The sequence below is a fragment of the Primulina eburnea genome, chromosome 11 (genome assembly GCF_022965805.1).
Source record: "Primulina eburnea isolate SZY01 chromosome 11, ASM2296580v1, whole genome shotgun sequence".
NCBI classification, from domain to species: Eukaryota; Viridiplantae; Streptophyta; class Magnoliopsida; order Lamiales; family Gesneriaceae; genus Primulina; species Primulina eburnea.
In genome coordinates, this window is record NC_133111.1 from 28,171,727 (window position 1) to 28,191,640 (window position 19,914).

At 37.0% G+C, this 19,914-nt stretch overlaps 1 protein-coding gene across 4 annotated transcripts; it reads right to left on the minus strand.

Annotated features, from left to right (window-relative positions):
- Positions 1 to 739: 739 nt before the first annotated feature.
- Positions 740 to 18,696, minus strand: LOC140804875 (putative ABC1 protein At2g40090). Of its 4 annotated transcripts, XM_073161034.1 has the most exons (14): positions 18,435 to 18,546; positions 8,460 to 8,779; positions 6,725 to 8,407; positions 4,886 to 5,040; positions 4,688 to 4,813; positions 4,397 to 4,492; positions 4,216 to 4,316; positions 3,991 to 4,027; positions 3,374 to 3,592; positions 2,946 to 3,057; positions 2,553 to 2,644; positions 2,283 to 2,462; positions 1,772 to 1,885; positions 740 to 1,212 (listed from the first exon to the last, which is right to left on the minus strand). In XM_073161034.1, the coding sequence occupies exons 5-14, from the start codon at positions 4,778 to 4,780 to the stop codon at positions 1,012 to 1,014; spliced, it is 1,245 nt and encodes a 414-aa protein (XP_073017135.1). In that variant the 5' UTR covers positions 4,781 to 4,813; positions 4,886 to 5,040; positions 6,725 to 8,407; positions 8,460 to 8,779; positions 18,435 to 18,546; the 3' UTR covers positions 740 to 1,011. The 4 variants fall into 4 exon arrangements, with proteins under 4 accessions (XP_073017135.1, XP_073017134.1, XP_073017133.1 ...); XM_073161033.1 differs by having other exon boundaries at positions 6,725 to 8,779; XM_073161032.1 differs by lacking the exons at positions 6,725 to 8,407; positions 8,460 to 8,779 and having other exon boundaries at positions 18,435 to 18,696.
- Positions 18,697 to 19,914: the final 1,218 nt, after the last annotated feature.

Genomic DNA, 19,914 nt, shown 5'->3' on the forward strand with positions numbered 1-19,914 from the left:
TTTTATTTGAGAGACGTGTCAAACCTGTCCATATTTATAATAAAAAACAATATTTTTGTTATAAAAATAATATTTTTTCATAAGTGACCCAAATAGAATATTCATCTCATAACATTGACCTGTCAGACCGTCTCACCACTTGTTGATAAGGATAAAATAAATTTTTTATTGTATAATCAATTTTTTCAATGCATTCCTAATCTATTTGAAGGGTGGTGAGAGAATTGATTTCGTATTATGTTTTGAATCAAATTGTAGCACTTATCTCGTCATATGATCAGTAACATACTAACTATTTAATATTTTATATATTTTATCTTATTAAGGTTGAGTACATCCACCACCTAAGGAGAATACAAACTTTTTTTTTTCAATTTTACTTTTTTTTTTCAATTTTACCCTTATATGATACTAATATTACACTTTTGTTTTTTGTTTTTTCCAATTTGAACACACTTTTATTTTTATTTCAACAATTCAAATATCAATTTAATCCCTCCATAAATTGTCAAATTTCACTTTAGTCCATCGATAATGATAAAAAAGATTATACACACATGCATCACGAGTGCAGAATAACTAGTTATATACTATTTGTGATAATAAAATACATTTATGGCAATAAATATAAATCACTTTTTGATGCAAGTAGTGAAAAAAAATTCTCATAGAAACTTCTAGAGATCAAAATGCAAATTATTGTCATTCGAAATAAAGGAATCAATCGTAATATACTTTTCTCGTGGAAATCAATATCTGAAAGGTAAGAATCTTGTACCCTTTTCTTGTTATAAATATGTAAATGAATGTTGTTTGTCCAAAGTTGACATTTTATCTCAAGCGGCCTAGTTTTGGGTGTACGTAAGGGGAAAAAACAACCCCAAAAGTAATGATATCGGAATCTATGTTGGCTCTACACATGAATCAAGAATGCCGGATTATGAAGCAACACAATCTATTTTTACAAACATCGTTTTGCTTTCTATGTGTGATACCTTGTCTGATCTGGTCTCAAAATGTCAGGGCTTTTTTAAGTTTCAATAACCACAAAGCAATCTGCATTGCGAACAGCCGAGCATCTAATAGACACATTTCAAACCACACATTAACCCGAGTAAGAAACGACCTGTTTTGCAGCAATCGTGACTCGATAACTGCCTCAGAAGAGATTCTTCCAACAATCAAGAATGTTTCAAGTGACGAGCCTTGCATCTGTTTATGAAACATACAGGTTACTTTTTGCGTATCGAGCATGAAGAGTTATTAGCTATTACCTTTGCTTTATTGCAAAATATCTCCCTTAAGTGGTATAGAAGGAAACTTATTTACAAAATAATGTAAGAAAGCTATAAACTTCAAGCTACCTCACAGTAAAATAATGTATAGATATTCTCACTTTAGATTGATATTGATGTTTTTGAACATTCTAGTACTTAAATTGGTGAAAATTTAATTCAAAATTGATAAACTAGAAACTCTTCATAAATTCAGTCACATAAAAAAGTCTACGAAGTACTAGGAAAGCATACAGATAGATTCCGTACATATAAGTAAAAATAACCAAGCCAGTCAGACCCTTGTCATATATCATTAAAAGGTTTCTGCATGACAATTCAAATTTCCTTGTTAAATGGTGTTTCATCTCCTATTTCATTGATACATTGATATGAATTGATTCTTAAAATAAATTTTAAAAAAAATGATTAAACAATCCAACACAAGCTGAAAGGCAAGAGTACAAAAACGTGAAGACTCGTTTAAGAGATCATACCAGAGATCTATTTACCGCTCGCAAGCAATCATTTGTTTTTAGCATTAAAAGAATCACTCGAGGGAGTCTCCTGAGCAGCTCAGTTATTTGAGGAAAGTATTGTGAAGCATACATCTGGATAAAAGGGGATAAGAAATAAAGAACCATCATAAAGCAGAAAAGAATAGCAAGAGCTGAAAATAAATCGCATCACAGAAGTTAAACATACAGAAAAAATTCACTTTTATACGACAACACAAAAGCCTTTATCCCACTAACTACACTTCAAAAAACTTCAAAAATGCACTTTAACCGAAATAATATAAAAAAACACTATGCCTCTTTCGAGAATCTGTTTGAAAGAAAATAAAAAATAGAACAGTCTAGGAAATCTTACGACCATATTTTCTGCTATGGAGAAATATATGTAGTTCAAACACCGACGACAAAATCCAAGAAAAAGAAATGCAGATACTAAAAACTTCTTTCAAAAATCTAATCATGAATAATCATCTTAGCAGCATGAGGTCACCTGAAGTTCTGAATTATCACTTTCAGTTCCTTGGACAACTAGATGATCCACAGCAGGATCAACAACTTTATTCCATGGTTTCAGGGTAAGAATTCCAGCAAATAATGCATAAAGGTCCTCCCCAGCACCTAACTTTGCACTATTTTCTTTAATTGCCTTGGCATCAGAAAATACTAAACCCTGCAATATATAACAAAGTATTGTGTCACGACAAAAAATTTACAGCAAGAAACATGATCAGTGGAAACATAAGTTTTCCAGACCATGCACCTTCCAAAGGGAAGCATAGTTAATTCTTGTCGAGAAGTCAAGATCCTTGTATAAACCGTGGTCCAGCAATACCAACTGCGGTTTTTTCTTTCCTGAACAAGGGAAACAAGCTTTAAAGTCAAAAACAACAAAGTTAAATTAAAATTTGAAAGTGTGATACTTGCAAGGAACGGGAAAGCTAAAAATAGCTGCAAGAGATAATTGCAACAAGTAAAAATGTAAAATCCAATGGAACTTCAAAAAAACTGATTAATGTAAGAACCAATTTGGCCCTTATGTTTATCAGTGTTATTGAAATGGAACAGGAAAATGCTTACTCGAGGTTAAATCACAAGAGAACGAGAAAGCATGAATAATTTAGACAGATTAAATTTTATCCACATGATGCCTCACCAAAAATGCTCCTATTTCCAGAAGGCAAGGGGCGAACTAACACATTAGCAGCATGAGGATCACAGTGCACAAAACCATGTTTAAACATCATTTCAGCAAAAGCACGACTTAACTGCATTGAAGAAAACAAGACTTGATCAAATTTAAAATCAAGCACATTCAAGGCAGTAAAATAAAAAATCTTTCCAAGGACTCAACTAGACGGGACATAGAATAGTCCTATCCACTAATTAATTAGTCATGAAAAATGGAGTTTGTTAACACTGATGACATAGTATTGATGATATTAACCTAGATCAAGGTAGAATATGAACTAAAAGCCAAGCCACGATTGTTTAGGAATGTGCAAATTAAAAGAGAATTTTTTAAGCAATTTTCAGATCACACCATTGTTTAGTCACATCCTACAGGGAAGCACAGTAACTTACCAATTTTGATACATCACTTGGACCAATTCCTAGTTTCTGAATGGTCGTAAGATCATTTACTTGAGCTCCATCAATGAATTCCATTACCAACAACTTGGAGGTACTCAAGTTCCAAAATACTTTGGGAGCATAAACATATTCAGATATATGTGGAGAAAACCTCCTAAAGTTATGCATACATTTTTCACTGTTCTTGGCCTCGATCAAGAAATCTAACTCCTGAAAAATAAAAATAAAGGTTCATTTAACCAGTGTTATAATAAAAGGTAAAAACTTCAAAAATTTGGATAGTAGTTCAAGATACACAACTTCAGGGAAAAACCTAAGAAAACTTTGGCAATTTGTCATAACATTTTTCCTGAATAATGAAAAGACTTGAAAGTAGGGGACCTTCAGATAATGAAAATCGGAGTAGAAGGCAAGACAACAACAGGGATGTATTGACCCCACATAAAGAAGAGGTAGAGAACTTAAGGCAGAAGAAATAAATGTACAACTACAGGACCACATAACAAAAAAGCTGCGAATCACTGACAGCATTGAGAACACGATTGAGGCAAAAAGTGCAAGGTAATATGATCACTGACTGAGACAACAATAAATCTTAACAGACAAACCTTTGGTAAACTTTCTCGCATTTCATGAGTCAACCATCTGCACCGAGGAAAGGTTCGATTCTGGGTGAGAAAAAAATGTATATACAGGAGGGAGAGGCTTTCAGTTATACGTATTATGTTTGTGCAACAACCAGTATAGATTAAATTCTATTAGCAACTCAAGAATCATCAGTTTTCTAAATGCATAGACACTCAAGAAATTGGTTGCTTAAAATTATATCAAACCTATAATCAAAAGAAGGAAAAAGCCAATGCAATGTATTCACAATTAACTCCACGGTTGCATAATCTGCAGCAGCTGTGTCTAGCATGTGAGTGTGCTGAACCTGAAGCAAATAACATTAACGAAAATTAGATAATTTTTATATCAAGGCTAAATAAGTATGATGGTGGAGATTTTTGTTACCTTCACAGCAACTTTATGACCGTCATGAGTTCGGGCAACATGAACCTGTGCTAAAGAAGCACTTGCTATGGGGACTTGATCAAATTCATCAAAAATCTGCCGGTAACAAAACATGATAAACCAGCCTGGACTTTTAAATAACTTAATTGATAAACCATGCCTGGATTTTTGAATAACTTAATAAACTGACAATGGAGAAATACACTGATACACCTACAATCAATTTACGCTCTCGTTGAGCTAGAAAAATCATATAAATTTCAAGCTTTATTGGAATGAATGACAACTTACTTCATCAGGCATCCCTCCAAGCTCTTTCTTGATAACATCACACACTTGGTCATAAGATGAAACTGGACATCTATTCAACATTGATTGTCTCATTATCTGGACATATTCATCCGGTACCAAGTATTCCTGAAGAAGACATTTCGGTCAAGTTTTGTAGTTACAGCATGGCATTGAAATGACAGCATGAGAAGAGCATACCAACTGACTGATGTGTTGACCTAACTTGATATATATTCCTCCATTTCTAAAGCAAAGTTCTTGAAGCTTCAGTGCGCTCCTGGCATGAACTTCCCGTTTAGTTTTTGTCCTTTCAATGCTATCCTCTGCCAATCCCCAGAGAGAATACTCATAATCTGACAGAAAGTTACAAGCTATAAGAATCTCCAACATAATGTTACAAATACCTCCCAAGAAATATTTGTCGATTTATTGGTGTAATGTCATAAATAATTGTTGTTATAAAGAAGTCAGGAATGGTCAATCATTTTCCAAAAAAAAAAGGAATGGTCAATCATTGTTAGAAATTCACCGAGTCAAGCTCATACAAAAAATTCAAAGTGACGCTCAGTTTGTTAGACTCTGGAATATATTTCAAGTTTGAGGTCATATGCAATGATTTGGATTCCCTTCATATCAAGGGATGTTCAAGGGTAAATTACATGCATTCAAAAAGATTAATCTCCAGCAAGAAAAATAAAAAAAATTAAAAATAAAAGCTTAAATGATGTAGAACCCAGGGCATTGAGCCATTGACAGTTCAATATATTTGTACAAACATGTGTGTGTGCAGTAGGCACCATAAAATAAATTAAAGATTGCATCCTGGGTAGAAGATTAAGAAACAATTATATTTTGGCTCAAGTGCATATGAGCTGAAAAGATCGCACAGATTTGTCTCTTACTTGAGCCGATGATTTCATCTCCATATATCAAGTGATGTACTAAATCATAAAAATGAAAAGGACCAAGAAAATCCCTTCACTCGGGAGATGTGATGAATATTTAGTTATCATATGAAACTACAACAGTCAATATAGATGTGCATGATTGAAGAAGGAAACATAAGAGACAAGTAATAAAATAATTGTTATTGAAATTATATAAATTAACCAAGAGCATACAAAACTAATTTCAAGAAACAAAACTAGCAATCTACATAATCTCAGTCATTAAGGTGGTAAATGTAACGTCTCAAATTCGACGATTATCCCACTGTACCAAGACGTGTATATATTTCTAGATTCTTTATTTTATCTAACACAGGCACCCTAAGAAACTTCTCGCAGGGTTATCCATCCCAGAATTGTCCCAAGTCAAGCACGCTTAACTTTGAAGTTTTTATGTGATGAGCTCCCAAAAAGAATATATACCTTCTTAATATGAGTAGTACTTATCAAATCTTTTATACACTTCTCAACTGCACAGTCTCATACCTGAACAGTTTTTGGAATCCCTCTCATTCTGGTGTCTGATATGTTCATTCTTGTTCCATTCGCCTAAAAGCCTGTCAGGAGTCACTTATTGTCCGTGCAACCTCATGGGGCGATCACCCTCGCCCTCTTCGGGCGTCCCAGTAAATTGTATAAAGACAAATTATTGATAATGGGCTGCTTGTTCATAGTTTGAAGAAGCTAGGGACAACAGTGTGCAGAAAGAAATGAACTTGTCGAGAGACTCAATACCAAAAAGAGTTGAAGAGTGACTAGAAACTCGAAAAGGATCCAGTATCCATTTAAATGATGGACAGATGAAGGGATCACGCATCTTGGATGATGTAATAAAGGCAAATTTGCAGCATAGAAACAAACATATGGCCAAAACGGCTATATCAAATATCGATATAGATTAAAGAGCACAAGAATGTAAAATGTGAAACAACCAGACAAAAATTATGACAAGTAGAATCAAACAAAAGGGTAAGACACTAAATTATGACTTGAGATTCGTGCAGGAGGCTGTGAGAGAAATTAGTGCAACCTATGTCCAAGCATACCAATCCCTATGAACTGAAAAATTCTGCAAATCAAAACAACTAACCTGTCTAATTATTCTTAAGTAAATGAGTCTCCAAATTAATTGTTGGCAGTTGCCTGGATCAATGTGAGGTAGATGATCTGATCATACTCACAGAAATGAGTCCAATTTGGTTCATTGGATGTATAACTCGGCTTATCATCTGACATATCAACTGACAATCTTACTTCTGAAATCAGCTTCAATCATATTTCCTACTGTTAAGACACATTACCTTTACTGCACTCAACCACTTGAAGGATCTCAAGTCCTTAATGTCAAATCTTTTGGTGGATATTCATTTCCAACCACTTGTTAGGGGACATCTCCAAAAGTTTCAATTGCACTAGCAACCGGGCACCTTCTTGTGTCCAGTGGCTGTCATTTTCCTTCTAACTTTAATTGCATCATCCCACGTATATATGAGCTAGAAGTGTACGGTTGCTAGAATCATAGGACTTGATCTCCAAAATCCGCGGGGCAATGCATTCACCTATATCAACATTTTCATAGTTCCTTCAAGCATTAAGCAAAGCTGCATAAAGTGGGACAATAAGCTTATTATCTTTCATCGATACTTTGTTTATCAGTTCCTCAGCTTCTTCTAAGAGTCCAGCACGACCAAGTAAGTCTATCAAGCATAGTGTTCCAACTTCCGTTCAATCCGATAGACCTCAATGATAGTGTCAAGATACCTTCGGCCTTCCTCAACTAGCCCTCCATGACTGCAAGCATTTAAAACACCAATAAAAGTGATATCAGGTTTAATCCCTGTACAAATCATCTCTGAAAATAATTGTAATGCTCTGTTGGTACTTCCATTCATCGCAAATGCACAAATTACTGCTTTCCATGATGATGTATCTTTCTGATTCATATGATAAAAACTATTCAGGACATATCTAAGATGCCGCATATTGTGTACATCTCTATAAGAGCGGTACCAACATCTATCTTTATTCCGGTTTCTTCTATGTAAGAATGGATCCATTCACCCTGTTCTAAGACTCCTAACTTAGCACATCCTGTTAGAATTTTTCGGGCTTAACTCTATCCATTTGCATGTTCCTGAACAAAGCCATTGCCTCATCAACCTTGTTAAACTGTATTTCCCATTGATCATGGTTGTCCATAGAATAAGATCTCTTACTGGAGCCCTTTCAAATGATGACGTAGCCTCATCCAATTGACCACATTTCACAAATGCTGACACCATAGTAGTCCAACAAAGCACATGGTTTTCATACATTGTATCAAACATTCCCCTGGTCATATTCAAGCACCCACACTTAGCATACATATCCAACAACGCATTTCCGATTATCACTGTAAGCTCAGTTTATCCTCGTACAAAGTCATGAATTTCATGACCAAGATCTAATCTCTTCAAGGAAGTACAAACCGACAATGTACTAACAATCGTAGCCTCGTCATGTTTCACAATTCTATCTAGTGTCATCTTCATATAAACGCCAATACCTTCTTCCAACTTGTTACTCTTCACAAAACCAGAAATCGAAATATTCCACAAAATCAAGTCTCTATGAAGCATTTCATCAAACATTTTACTTAAACTCTCACCACACCCCAACTCGCCATACATATCCAAAATCGAATTACAGACGTACGAATCATACACATCCACAGTTTTCATCACAATCCCATTAATTTTTTCTCCGTCAAGAACCACCCTCGATCCTCCAAGAGCTTAAAAAATGAAGGGGTGTGTATAATTAACGGGGGAGCAATCCATGTACACGACTACACGCAATTCATCAAACAAGTGGAGGGCTTTACTACAACTAACAACTTTAGCACATGCCTTGATCATCACATTATAGATAAACAAAGTCGGAATTTCTATTTGAGCAAACAGTTTTTCAGCGTAGGCAAGATTTATGGCAGAGGAAAAAGAAAGGAGCTTGTGCAGGATGTTGATATTTGGGTGGAGGCCATGGATAAAGATCAGTGCCTGTATTTCTTTGAAATGGTGCACAGATTTCCAGTTTTTTAGGAGGTCAATGCATGCTTTCTTGGTGAATATTTATGATGTTGTTGCAATGGTCGAGAACGGAATTCCTGGAATGACAAATAAGGAATGCAATTCAGTCATCCGCCACAAAAAATTGGTAAGTTCTCTCAAAATTTCCATCAACTGCTGCAGTTGTTTTTTTCGCCATCCTAGGGAGTAGGGACCATCGTGCATCGTCTTTGTGTTCAGTAGTCTTTTAAGTATTAACCTGTTACTATATAAATTATTCATTTCTTTAAAAAACCTTTACCAAATGAAACTTAAAATATAAGATATGCACTCAAGAGTACTGGGCAGAAGTGTGTAAACAACGAAATTGCAAACTAAACCAATATTACAAACTAGAAATTTTAGAAACCCTGCGAATGTGAATTTATATACTAACATGTATTGCAAATGGCAGAAAATATAGGAACTTCAGTTCAACAAATTCTACCACAGCAAACTTACCTGTCCATATAAGTGGCACTCTTCAAATTTTATTAGTACTCGTGAAACCAACTGTGAAAAACCCAAAAAACGTACCACGTGCAAACAAAGAAATAAATTTGAATAGTAAATGATTAAGAGTATAAGGAGAAAGACTTCTGCTACCCAAATAAATAATTAAACATAAAGAATGATACAAGTGACAATAAAAAAAATCATTGAAATTCCAACAAAATAATTCTCCGACTCAAATCCTCAAAACTGTCCTTTCAAATTAAATGTTGTCTCAATTCCAATAGTTCAAGTCAATACAAAAATAACTTAAATGGAGGGTTTTTATTAAAAATAATTTAAATTTTAAATTTTTTTTCAAAAATACTTTAAAAAAAAATATGTTTCAAAACTACCTCAATCCGCTGATGAGAAGAGCGGACGCTGCCTATGTGTAGGAGCGTCCGCACTTGGTAAGCGCGGACGCTGCTCCACGTAGGAGCGTCCGCGCTTGGTAAGCGCGGACGCTCCTACGTGGAGCGTCCCCTCTTCTCTCATGCCACGTGGCCCTTATTGATTGGTCCAAGCATTATGAGTGTCGATTCTTATCTTCTTCCTCATCCTCTTTTTTCCTCCATTTATCTTCCTCTGTCGTGCTCTCGTTTATCATTTCATTTCCTACGCACAATAATTTTTGAAGAAGTTGAGAAGATCTACAGCATTTTTCAAAAATGACAGATAATAGAAATCCAGAAGATCTTAGTGTCCTATATTTACAGGCGACCCATATTTCATCAAGCGTATCTTCATTAACCGTTGATGATATTGTCAAAGTGAAAAGGTCAGACAATTTGATTTGGAAGTTATATACCGATAATTACTTACACAGGCGTGTATTGTCATATTTAAATCATATGGGTTTTTATGGAGTTTTAGAATGTGGCTTGCAAGTTATTGATAATCATTTGATTACTGCGCTTGTTGAACGTTGGAGACGTGAGACACACACGTTTCACTTTACATGTGGTGAAGCAACAGTTACATTACAAGATGTTTCAATAATTTGGGGACTGACAATTGATGGTGAAGCAGTAACCGGAGTAGACGTATCGCATAAAGTTGAGGAATGGCAACACATATGTTTGGATATGTTGGGATTTTTGCCAGCATCAAAATATTTGAAAGGTGGTCATCTGTCTATGACAGCACTACATGATCATTGTATATCTAACCCTGTCAATGATGAAACTTCAGAGGTAGATGTTGTGAAATTTACTCGTTGTGTTGCGTTAATGATTATTGGAGGAATAATGTTCCCTGATTATCAAGAAGGGTCAGCTAGACTAATTTTTTTACAACTGTTACGAGATCTTGATAACGTGAAGTCTTATAGTTGGGGTAGTGCAGTTTTAGCATTTCTATATCGTGAGTTGTGCAACGCGACACGTGTAGAGAAGTCTACAATGGCTGGACCTTTATATATCCTGCAGGTATCATTAATGTGATGTGATTATTTAACACGATATTTTGTTTAAATTTGTTAAATTTTTTTATTATTATTACACGCAGATTTGGGCATGGAGCAGGATTAAAGGTGTTAATCCCGATCGAGATGGGTTAACATTAGTTGTACCTCCCGTTGATCCGGATGCTTTAATTCCAGTTTCTCCATATGGTGCACGGTAATATGTAAAAATTATTTTTGTAAATATCATATTTATCTTGTATATTTTCTTGATATATAATTTTTTTTTGTAACTGTAGGTGGACGTATGAGTTTAGTTACACACATTCGCCAACACATTCTGTAAGAATTATAAGGGATTCGCTAGATCGTATGAATAATAATGAGGTATTATAAAATTTTAATACGTAATAGTGATTAGCCGAAAACTATTTAGTTTTTGTTGATGAAATTAATATTCAATTTTAATAATTTTTTTGCAGTTTAATTGGAGCGTATACAAGAAAAATGACACAAATGTGAAGACCATTATTGATTCATACGACAACAAAATATGGCGATGTGTTTGTCCCCTTATTTGCTTTGACATTGTGGAGATGCATCGTCCTAATCGGGTAATGCAACAATTTCGAAGGCGGCAATCAATTCCAGGGTCTGCCGTCGACAATGACGATATGCATAATATCACGAGAATAGGACATCGCAACACCAACTGGAGAGATTATCATAGGAATTCAATTGAGTTGTGGAATAATAGGCTGAGACATGTTTGTAAAGGGGTGCGATACGGGCGAACGACGCAAACTGATGAAGATTACTTTGAATGGTACAATCGAATAACTGTGCGCACGATCTCATCTGCAGTTACTGCGGTTGGTTTTCAACCACAACCGTACAATACTTTTGTTGGAGAATTTAATGTTCAACAAAATTTTAGTACGCCTTCTCCATTTTCGCATCAGTCTTCATTTGGAGGGAGAGTTGACATGGTTGGGCAACCAAGTGGGTTTGCAGGAGGCTCTACGATTTTTACGTCAGCTGAAATGAATATTGCAGGAACCTCTAATACTCAGCATGATTTTTTCGGTGATTCAGGGTATGGTGACTTTCGTCCGTTTGGTCAGACAGATTTTCAGACTCCTTATTGGTCGAACACACAAAGTTTCACGAATTTGCTTAACGTCGGACATCAGCATGTTGTGAATGATACTCGACCGCAGAGGAATGTTATATCCCCTATCACTTATCCAGATTATTCAAATGAAGGAATTCCTGAAAATATAGGATTGCAGTAGAGGGACGAGAAGACGCAATCCACCTGACTGTGGAACAAGGAGCCATTTGTATCATTTTAATTATGACGATGATTCTGCTAATTAATTGTGACTATAAAATTTCAATTGTTGTACAGATTGCGTTGTTGCACCGTGTGAATTTTATGATTTCATAAGTATAGTGTTATTTACCTGATTGTAAATTTTTTAATTTCATCAGTATCAGATTAATATAAGTGCAGGAAACAAAACACAAGTAAACAAAACTGAAATAAAAAATATAAACAAACACGTTCCAATTTCTTTTACATCTTACACACCTGAAATGAAGAAGATACACAATCGAAAAATAAGATGAAAAAACATAATTGACTTCCATATCCTCGACTTTGTTGTTCTTCTTTTGAACCTGTTGATATGCGTTAAGATCACATACCTCATTCATCCTCGTCATTATCTGGTGGTGGCACTCCCGATGCATTCCCCTGTGGCTGATAGTCATACTGAAAATTGAACGGAGAAATGAACGGCGGAGGTGGAGGAATGGTCCCTGGGTCAACACCTCTATGGGCCATCATTGTATGCATCATGGACTCCAAATATGATATATGTTCATTGTGGTTCAAGTTAACTCGTTCCTGGTGTGCCATGAAGGCAAGAGTTTCATCTACTTTCTCGTTTAGGGACCGTCTGTGGGGTTGTTGGCGATGCGGGACGGCGGTGCTCGATCCACCTGTATCGCCCTCATCCGTCCTGAATTCTAAACGTCGTTTAGCATACTTACGCTGCCAGTCCTGGATACAAATGGGCTTCATTGGTTGCAGCCACTCTTCATCATCACGGAACACAACGCCTGCCATCGCACACAACTCTGATATGAGACATGGAAAGAAAAGACCGATATGTCTATTATTAACGCTTATCAAAATTTGAGAATTGATAAGCTTTCCCACATTGATTGGGTAACCCTGAGATATAGCATATAGCACCACGGCTCGCTCTTTTTGAACTTCACTTTTGTGTGACACCGGCATCATTCTCCTTGCCAAAAACAAATACCAAAGAGCATTATCGGCCTTCAGATATTTTTCATCAAAACAACTCGGTGATCCCCCTACTGGTTTCCAGATCGCCCCTGGATGACACAGGGTGTCGATTATCACAGTATAATCAGGGTTAGCAACCAAAGTCTGGAAGGCGGAATCGTCGACCTCGGGCGTTTCTAAAAAAGCATTGATTATATCAGAATCAAATGACACAAGTTTACCCCGAACAAAAGCTTTGGCATCCGTCCTCTCACCCGCATTTGCGTAAAATTTTCGCACGATCGAGACCACCGCCGCTCTCGGTTGAGCTCCAAATTTTTCCCAGCTGCGCCTATCCAAATCCACAAGAGGCCCAACGTATCGATCCTCCCTTTGTCTACGAAATCCCCGCTCGGTAATCGGGTTTCTATTGATTTTGGCATGTTCATACCGAGCCTGCGCCGCATCACTAACAAATCGAGTTCTATCAAACGAAGAAGAAGACCCGAGATTACCTTTCACCTTCTTGGGAGCCATTGTTTGATAATTAGATGAGAATAATTGAGTGATGTTTGGAGAGTTGTAGGAATTTTGGTAAGGAGATAAGGAAAAAGGGTGGAGGGAAGAGAATAGAGAGAGAATTGAGAGAGATTTGGATATGAGATAAAGAGATAGAGAAAGGAATGGAGGAAATATAAAGGAAAGGGAAAGAGAAAGGGGCGTTGATGTGTGGAGGCAGAAATGCTCGCGCTCGAGCGGTAAATAGTTACCGCTCGAGCGTGAGCTGTGCGCTGGAATTCTTTCCAGCGCACGTAACGCGCCCGAGCGGTAACTTGTTACCGCTCGGGCGCGAGGGGCTCTGGAAAATTTCCAAAGCCCCCCGCGCTCGTGCGGTAACAAGTTACCGCACGAGCGCGAGCTGTGCGCTGGAATTCTTTCCAGCGCACGTAACGCGCCCGAGCGGTAACTTGTTACCGCTCGGCACAAGGGGCTCTGGAAAATTTCCAGAGCCCCCCGCGCTCGTGCGGTAACAAGTTACCGCACGAGCGCGAGCTGTGCGCTGGAAAGAATTCCAACGCACTGCTCGCGCTCGAGCGGTACTTGTTACCGCCCGGGCGCGAGGGGCTCTCCCCTCGCGCCCGAGCGGTAATTCGTTACCGCTCAGACGTCGGACGTGCACTTCAATTATTTCGATTTTCCCTGACATATGTTAAATTATTTAAAATTAATTTTAATCGTGAACATAACGTAAAAACAAATTGTGACTATAAATTTCTCATTTATCATATCAATAATTATTATAATATCAGAAAATAATTCATCCATGATGTCTCTGTCTAGAAACACTTGTGTCCATCTCATTTCGCAATCGAGTTGTTCTATCCCTACCAACTCTTCTTCTTTCACGTCTAACAGGATTGTGTAGCAACTCGAAAGGTGGAGGATCCCAGTAACGCTCATCTGCAAGAGGTTGAAATCTGCCTTCGTAAGTCGCTAGGTACTCAGATATGTTATACCATGGTCGCACTAGTGTCGTGGGATCCAACGAGTGCCACTTCGCGGTACAAATAGCATGAGAACATGGTATGCCAAAAATCGTCCATTTACCACACGAACAATCACTCGTTGCTAACTTCACCACCTGCATATGTTGGCCACGACTTGGCCTTCCTAGAGTTGCAACAGAAGCAGCTTGATCACGTACATCATATTTGGCAACACGATGTTCACTAGATTTTCTCGCCCACTTGTCATACTTCCGGAATGCATAATCTGACCACATCTGATTTTCCTGAACCATTCGAGCACCTCTAGTCACACGTTCAATAAAATATTGTACGCACCTCTGAAGTGTCAAGTGTACTATGGCAGATATAGGAAGTCTACGAGCACCCTTCAACACACTATTTAAACACTCCGACATATTGGTTGTCATCACCCCACGACGCCAACCACCATCATGTGCCAAACTCCATTTTTCTTTCTCAATTCCAGCCAAATATCGGTGCGCCAAAATGTTTTTTTGTTTGATTGCCTCCATGATTGATTTAAACTTACAAATTTGATTCTGTGTGTCCTGTCGCCCAGCATAAATCTTTCAGATGCACGTCTTTAAATTTAGCGTTGAAGTTTGAACACACGTATCTCAAACAAAGCCGATGCACACCGTGTGGAGGTTGAAAATATGGTAGATCTGCAGTTGCGCGCACGATTCCCTTATGTCTAGCAGAAATAAGACACACGCCATTTTCACCACGAACAACATGTCTTCCGAGATTCTCCAGGATCCATTTCCAAGAATCTGTTGTTTCTTCATCCACAACAGCAAATGCTAGCGGTAGAACCTGATTGTTCGCATCCAGAGTAACACCGATCAACATTTTGTGCTTGTATTTGGTATACAAGTGTGTACCATCAACACTAATTATTTTCCGACAATGCCGAAACCCATCAACACACGGCCTAAATGCCCAGAAAACATAGTTCAGTGTCTTACTCATTTCATTGTTGGCTCTGAGATGCTTCCACTCCACAACTGTTCCCGGATTGTATTTGGACAAAGCACACATATATTTCGGAAGTAATTGAACCGAGCTCTCCCATGTACCATAAGCAATTTCCATAGCACGTTTCAAACTTCGCCATGCCTTCAGGTACGAGATTTGATAACCATATTTATCTTTCACATTTTCAATGATGTACTTAATCTCGTACGAAGGATCACAACGAACAACTCCCAATAGCGTATGTGCCACCATCTCACTGCTCAAGTTCTTATGGTCTATACCAACAGACGTAGATATACATTTGTGAGGCCCGCCATATTTTGTTATTTTCCAATAACCTGTCTTGGCCTTCAATGAAGCGCGCAGTCCCCATCGACAAATGACCGTAGAAGAATTATTTTTACAACGTAACTTCAACAAACTGCGTGTGCTATCCTCGACACGGTACTCACGCCTGACAACTCTGACAAAATAATCCTTCACAGATGCAATAAGATCATTCTTATCTTTAAATAACATGTTGACGCGTAATTCACCTCTATCCGGATTGTAATAGCTTGATTGCTCTCCACAAGGAACATCGACAGAATCAGGATGCTCTTCCCCAAAAAATTTATTGAAAAATGATGGTATTTCAGAAGTGTTTGACAGAAATGGTACGGTCTGCCTCTGCAATGTGTCACGTGGTGGTTGTTGAGATGATGTCCCCTCATCAGGATTCGTAAAAATATTCACTTCATCATCAACATTCGCATCGTCTTCTTCAGACTCGCTGTATGATATATCGGGTTCAGAATCAGTCCTCCAAATATAATCATTATAGGCCTCATCCGGACAACGAGCACTCGTATCTAATGTTGGATTCGGCCAATATGGAACATTATTTTGTTCCGACGAGACATTTATAAATTGATCCCAAGGCCCACTTACATCATCGAAACTCATATTACCGAGTCCTTCAGTAACCTGTGGAACATAAGATTCTTGCTCCTGGAAACCACCATATGTAGACGTACCGGGTTGGTTACAAAAACCTGAATCGGATGCATGTGGAACGTACGATTCAGGATCATCAAATACAACATTATTCTCAATTGAATTTGCTTCCACGTACAGATGAAAAACATGCATATTGTCACATTGCATTATAAACTGTAAAACATCGTCATCAACGAGATTGACTTGAATTTCATGCCAAGATGCTCTCTCCATGAATGAATACTTGGTTGACATCTTCAAAACAAAATTCGCTGGATCGATTGCTAACATTTTATGCACAACTTCAACTAAATCCATCAAATTAATGGATCGTGATACTCGTATCGGTCTAACAAATGGAATGCTATATTCAATCGATTCATTATTGTTAACTACATGACCACCAAAATATAAGAGTACGTCGATGTTAGACATTTTTCACTGAGATTAGAGAAAAATTCAAAGAGAAGTGAGGGAAAATTTATGAGAATTGTTAACTGATTCAATCGAAAATTTTTCAATTATATAGGACTCGTTTCTCTATTATTGGTCTTCACGTGAAATTTTCAGAGTCTTGTTTTCTCAACTTTCACGTGAATTGTTCAGGAATCGTTCGTACATTATGTTCGTTCGTACATAATAAAGACATAAGAATGGGTCAAGACGAAACGATTGGTGTAGAAAAATCGATAAAATTGTAAACAAAAAAAAAAAATATAATACAGCGTCCGCGCTTGGTGAGCGCGGACGCTCCTACGTGGAGCAGCGTCCGCGCTTACAAAGCGCGGACGCTCTTACACGTAGGCAGCGTCCGCTCTTCTCATCAGCGGATTGAGGTAGTTTTGAAACATATTTTTTTTTAAAAGTATTTTTGAAAAAAAATTTAAAATTTAAATTATTTTTAATAAAAACCCCTTAAATGGATTAAACACAATAAGTTGGAGACAAATATGTTTAGGAATTTGAAATGTATAATTGTGCACAAAACAGACATTACAACAGGGGCAACATTTAAATTATTCTTGACTCCATGCTTGCAAACAAAACTAACTAGAATATCATCACAGGAAAGAGTAGAAACACAGGACGGATTGCCTTCTGGCAATCTGGGCATTATCATAGAGTATCTTCCAGATGTGAGTGAAAGCAATCACAAAATTATACCACAGATACAAGAATCATGTCAAACAATGTATCAAATAAAGAGGGTGATAAATATAGAAATGGATCTGTATTCCTCCAAAGAGGGTGATAAATATAAAAAACTTTTTTTATCATACAGATCCATGTCGGTATAGTGTAAGATCTTGAAGGAATTCGGTAGTGTTCAGCGTAGCCACAAAAAATCACACTTATGTGTCCGGATGTTATGTTTGAAAGGATGAAACAATTCAGAAAAATATAGAAGTTAGTGATACTAAAAACTATTCGGGAACAATAAAACAACATGAATTGACGGACCTTTGGAGTAACACATGAATAAGTAACTCAATTATGAGACAACATCAAATAACAGGTTACATCAGTACATCTCAATGAATTTTAAAGGAATCTCCATTTTATTTATTACCAATTGAATGGATAACTATAGTAGCCTGACAACAAATGCTAATTTATTTGTATTGAAACTAGGCACTCAATTCAGACTGGGTTACCAATCTACGTATTCCAATTTCCAAAGATTGGTTACAAGATGCCTTATCCTCATATATTTTTTAATTAATTTAGTTTCTTATACATAAAAAAATTTCATCAAGACATTATTTGCTATATTAACAAAGTAATCTCCACAACAACCAGAAACAGATGAGAAAAGGTAGAAAGAATCAGGTTCACCCGGTAAAACTTAGATATACACAACAATACAACTGCTAGGTAGTACATACAAAATTTTGAGTTAATTAATTTACTAATTTATTCATGTTTTCACTTTGAATAAATCGAAGAAATCAGCGACTGCAAGCTAAACGCGACACAAAACCAAAAGAAAACTGAATTAACGATTGGCGGATAAATCTGAAGTTGAAACATACCGAACGCGATGGCCGCTGCGGTGAAGGCATCATGGAGGAGGCGCATAGGGACGGCGGTCGAGAGCTTGAAAGCAGAGGCGGGGTCTTCGGACCTTGCGATTGCCGCAGCCCCTAAGGCTGCGCCGCCTCCCACCGCAGCCGTCAGAACCAGCTTCGTACTGGCGCGCCACAGAGATCTGACAGACATTTCTGGTTCGATTCTTCCTACCTCTCCTGTTGACGGTTGTTGTCTTCCCCTTCGTGAATATATATATATATATATATATATATATATAAATCGACAAGTCCAATGAATCGGCTGACCCTTGGCGAAAGCTAGTCTTTAGCTGAATCGAACATTATAACTCATTAAAGTCAAATAAATATTTTTTTCACCAATTAAATATTTTGAATTGGAATTTTGTTATGAGTAGGTCTCATCCGTGAGACGGGTCAATCCTATCCATATTCATAATAAAAAGTAATACTTTTAGCATAAAAAGTAATATTTTTTCATGAATGACCCAAATAAGAGATCTGTCTCACAAATATGATCCGTGAGACCGTCTTACATAAGTTTTTGCCTTTTGTTATTCTGATTGAGAATATTGCAAAACAATATAGAAAAATATTTACTTAATTAAGACAAAATCAAATAATTCGAAATTCCTATCTAAAACGGAAAATACATGCTTAATATTTACAGCTTAATTTCCTAATGCATATTACAAGCCTATGTTTTTTGCTGTTGCACAACGTGCCTACGCCTTTAATAGAAATCTTCTTCTAGCTTGCTTCGTTAGTTTCATCCATAAGTCATGCTCACATATTAAGTCAAATTATCCTCTGTCTTGTTCTCACCTCAATACCTCTCAAGCTGGAGCATGCAAGTCTAGAATGTCCAACTTGCGAAGTAAATGTTCGAACGATTGTTGTTTACCCAATACTTTTGTAAACAAGTCAGCTAATTGCGCATATGTCGGGACATGCGATGGTGCAATTGCACAATTTTGAATTTCATCCTGAACAAAGTGACAATCTATCTCGATATGTTTTGTTCGCTCATTAAACACCGGATTTACTGCTATATGGGATAAAGGACATTTTTACATATTTTATTATCTTATTTTAAATTCATTATTTCATAAATTTAGGGTACTGAGTCTGCATTTTATTTGTTTTAGTCATAATTTATGCATATTGTTTGTCTATCACAAGTTTCAGTTGATTTGTAGGTGGACTTGATAAAATAGAAGGGAATTATTGACAAAAGTACGAGCATGACACTACCCGTGTAATGCCCGAAAATTAATCGCTGTTAATTAACGATTATTGATTTATAATTTGAGGTGATTATGAGAAGATTAATCGGGACACAGTTGGAATTCAGCATGAAAAGATGTGTGTGCGAGGATGAACTCTCGCGCATATGCGCGACCCAGCCGGGCGCATATACGCAAAATGTCCAGAGAACCTCGCGCATATGCGCGACCTGAATCCG